This window comes from Fusarium tjaetaba (genome assembly GCF_013396195.1).
Source record: "Fusarium tjaetaba strain NRRL 66243 chromosome Unknown NRRL66243_c0000467, whole genome shotgun sequence".
Lineage (NCBI taxonomy): Eukaryota > Fungi > Ascomycota > Sordariomycetes > Hypocreales > Nectriaceae > Fusarium > Fusarium tjaetaba.
This window is the reverse complement of record NW_023501663.1, coordinates 1-1,149: the sequence shown is the minus strand read 5'-3', so window position 1 is coordinate 1,149 and position 1,149 is coordinate 1. Positions and strand designations below refer to the sequence as shown.

At 48.2% G+C, this 1,149-nt stretch overlaps 1 protein-coding gene across 1 annotated transcript; it reads left to right on the top strand.

Moving 5' to 3' along the window:
* Window positions 1-182: 182 nt before the first annotated feature.
* FTJAE_13756 (uncharacterized protein) lies at window positions 183-569 on the top strand (the record flags this gene model as incomplete). Its single annotated transcript, XM_037346931.1, has 1 exon — window positions 183-569. The coding sequence occupies one exon, from the start codon at window positions 183-185 to the stop codon at window positions 567-569; it is 387 nt and encodes a 128-aa protein (XP_037199220.1).
* Window positions 570-1,149: the final 580 nt, after the last annotated feature.

Below are 1,149 nucleotides of genomic sequence, written 5' to 3'. Positions count from 1 at the left end.
TATTATGTTTGCTTCAGCCCTGTGCAATACGCTGAGCGTGATGAATTTAGTCCGACCTAGTCATACCAGTTGAGTTGTTGGCCTCCATCAAAAGTCCGGACCTACTAGTGGTACAAACGCGACCAACATTGGGATCAATACATCACAAACCTACAAGCCGCACCTCTCTACCGGTATTGGCAATGAGCGCCTCCACGGAGCACCAAGATGAAATTGCCAAGCTGGTTCAGCAACACGGAGCAGTTCCTCCGCCCTGGTTCATTTTTCCAGACCTTCATCCGTACAGCATCGGATGGCGCATGGGCTCTGACGAATCTTACATCATGATGTATTGGACTTGGTGGGGGCAAGAAAAAGAGAAACTCGATGAAAAGCAGCGAATTGAGTATTTTCGCAGATGGCCACCTCCACCCGAGTGGCTCCTTTGGATGATAGAAGCAATTTGGGATCTCGATCCCAAGGACTTTGAGAATGACGATGATTACTCGCCCTACTTCAGGCGCACTGAAGCGCTCGGTTTTGGGTCTGAGGATGATTACAAGAATGCTATGCGTGATGAGGAAGAGTAAATAGGGAGTAACAACAGCGTAAGATTCTGTCACCGTGACGGATCAGTCATCCAGACCTCTGAACAGATGGCAAATTGCAGTAAAGGCTAGAGGCAGCCGCGAAAGGGATCGATACAGCAGCAGTAATCTCTTTGTTGAGCTGGAGGAAGGTACGGATGCAGGCGAGAATATATTGAGAGTTTGTTGGTTGGCATGAGATTCGCATCCATGCTGAGGTGTCCCATCAATTCGCAGTTGAGTCTGGAACGATACCAAGCCTGCTAATGTCTATTAAACTATTTACTGTAATTGTGATGAATATAGCCAGTAGGCAGTGCAAGAAGTGTGGGTAACTAGTATCAAGTGTACCGTGGTACGACGTACATGAGCTTGACTCTGCCGAGTCTGCGGTAAGGCCAGGGGTTCAAAAAGGCCTCCAGCCCCAGTGTATAAAGGTAAACTACCAATAGACTGGTACCGAAGACCCTTTTAAACCCCGAACCTTACCGCAGACTCGGCAGAGTCAAGCTCAGGCTTGACCAGCTGTCAACTGCTCACCATATATGCCTTCATACCCCTCATAGCAATATACTTATCCAGC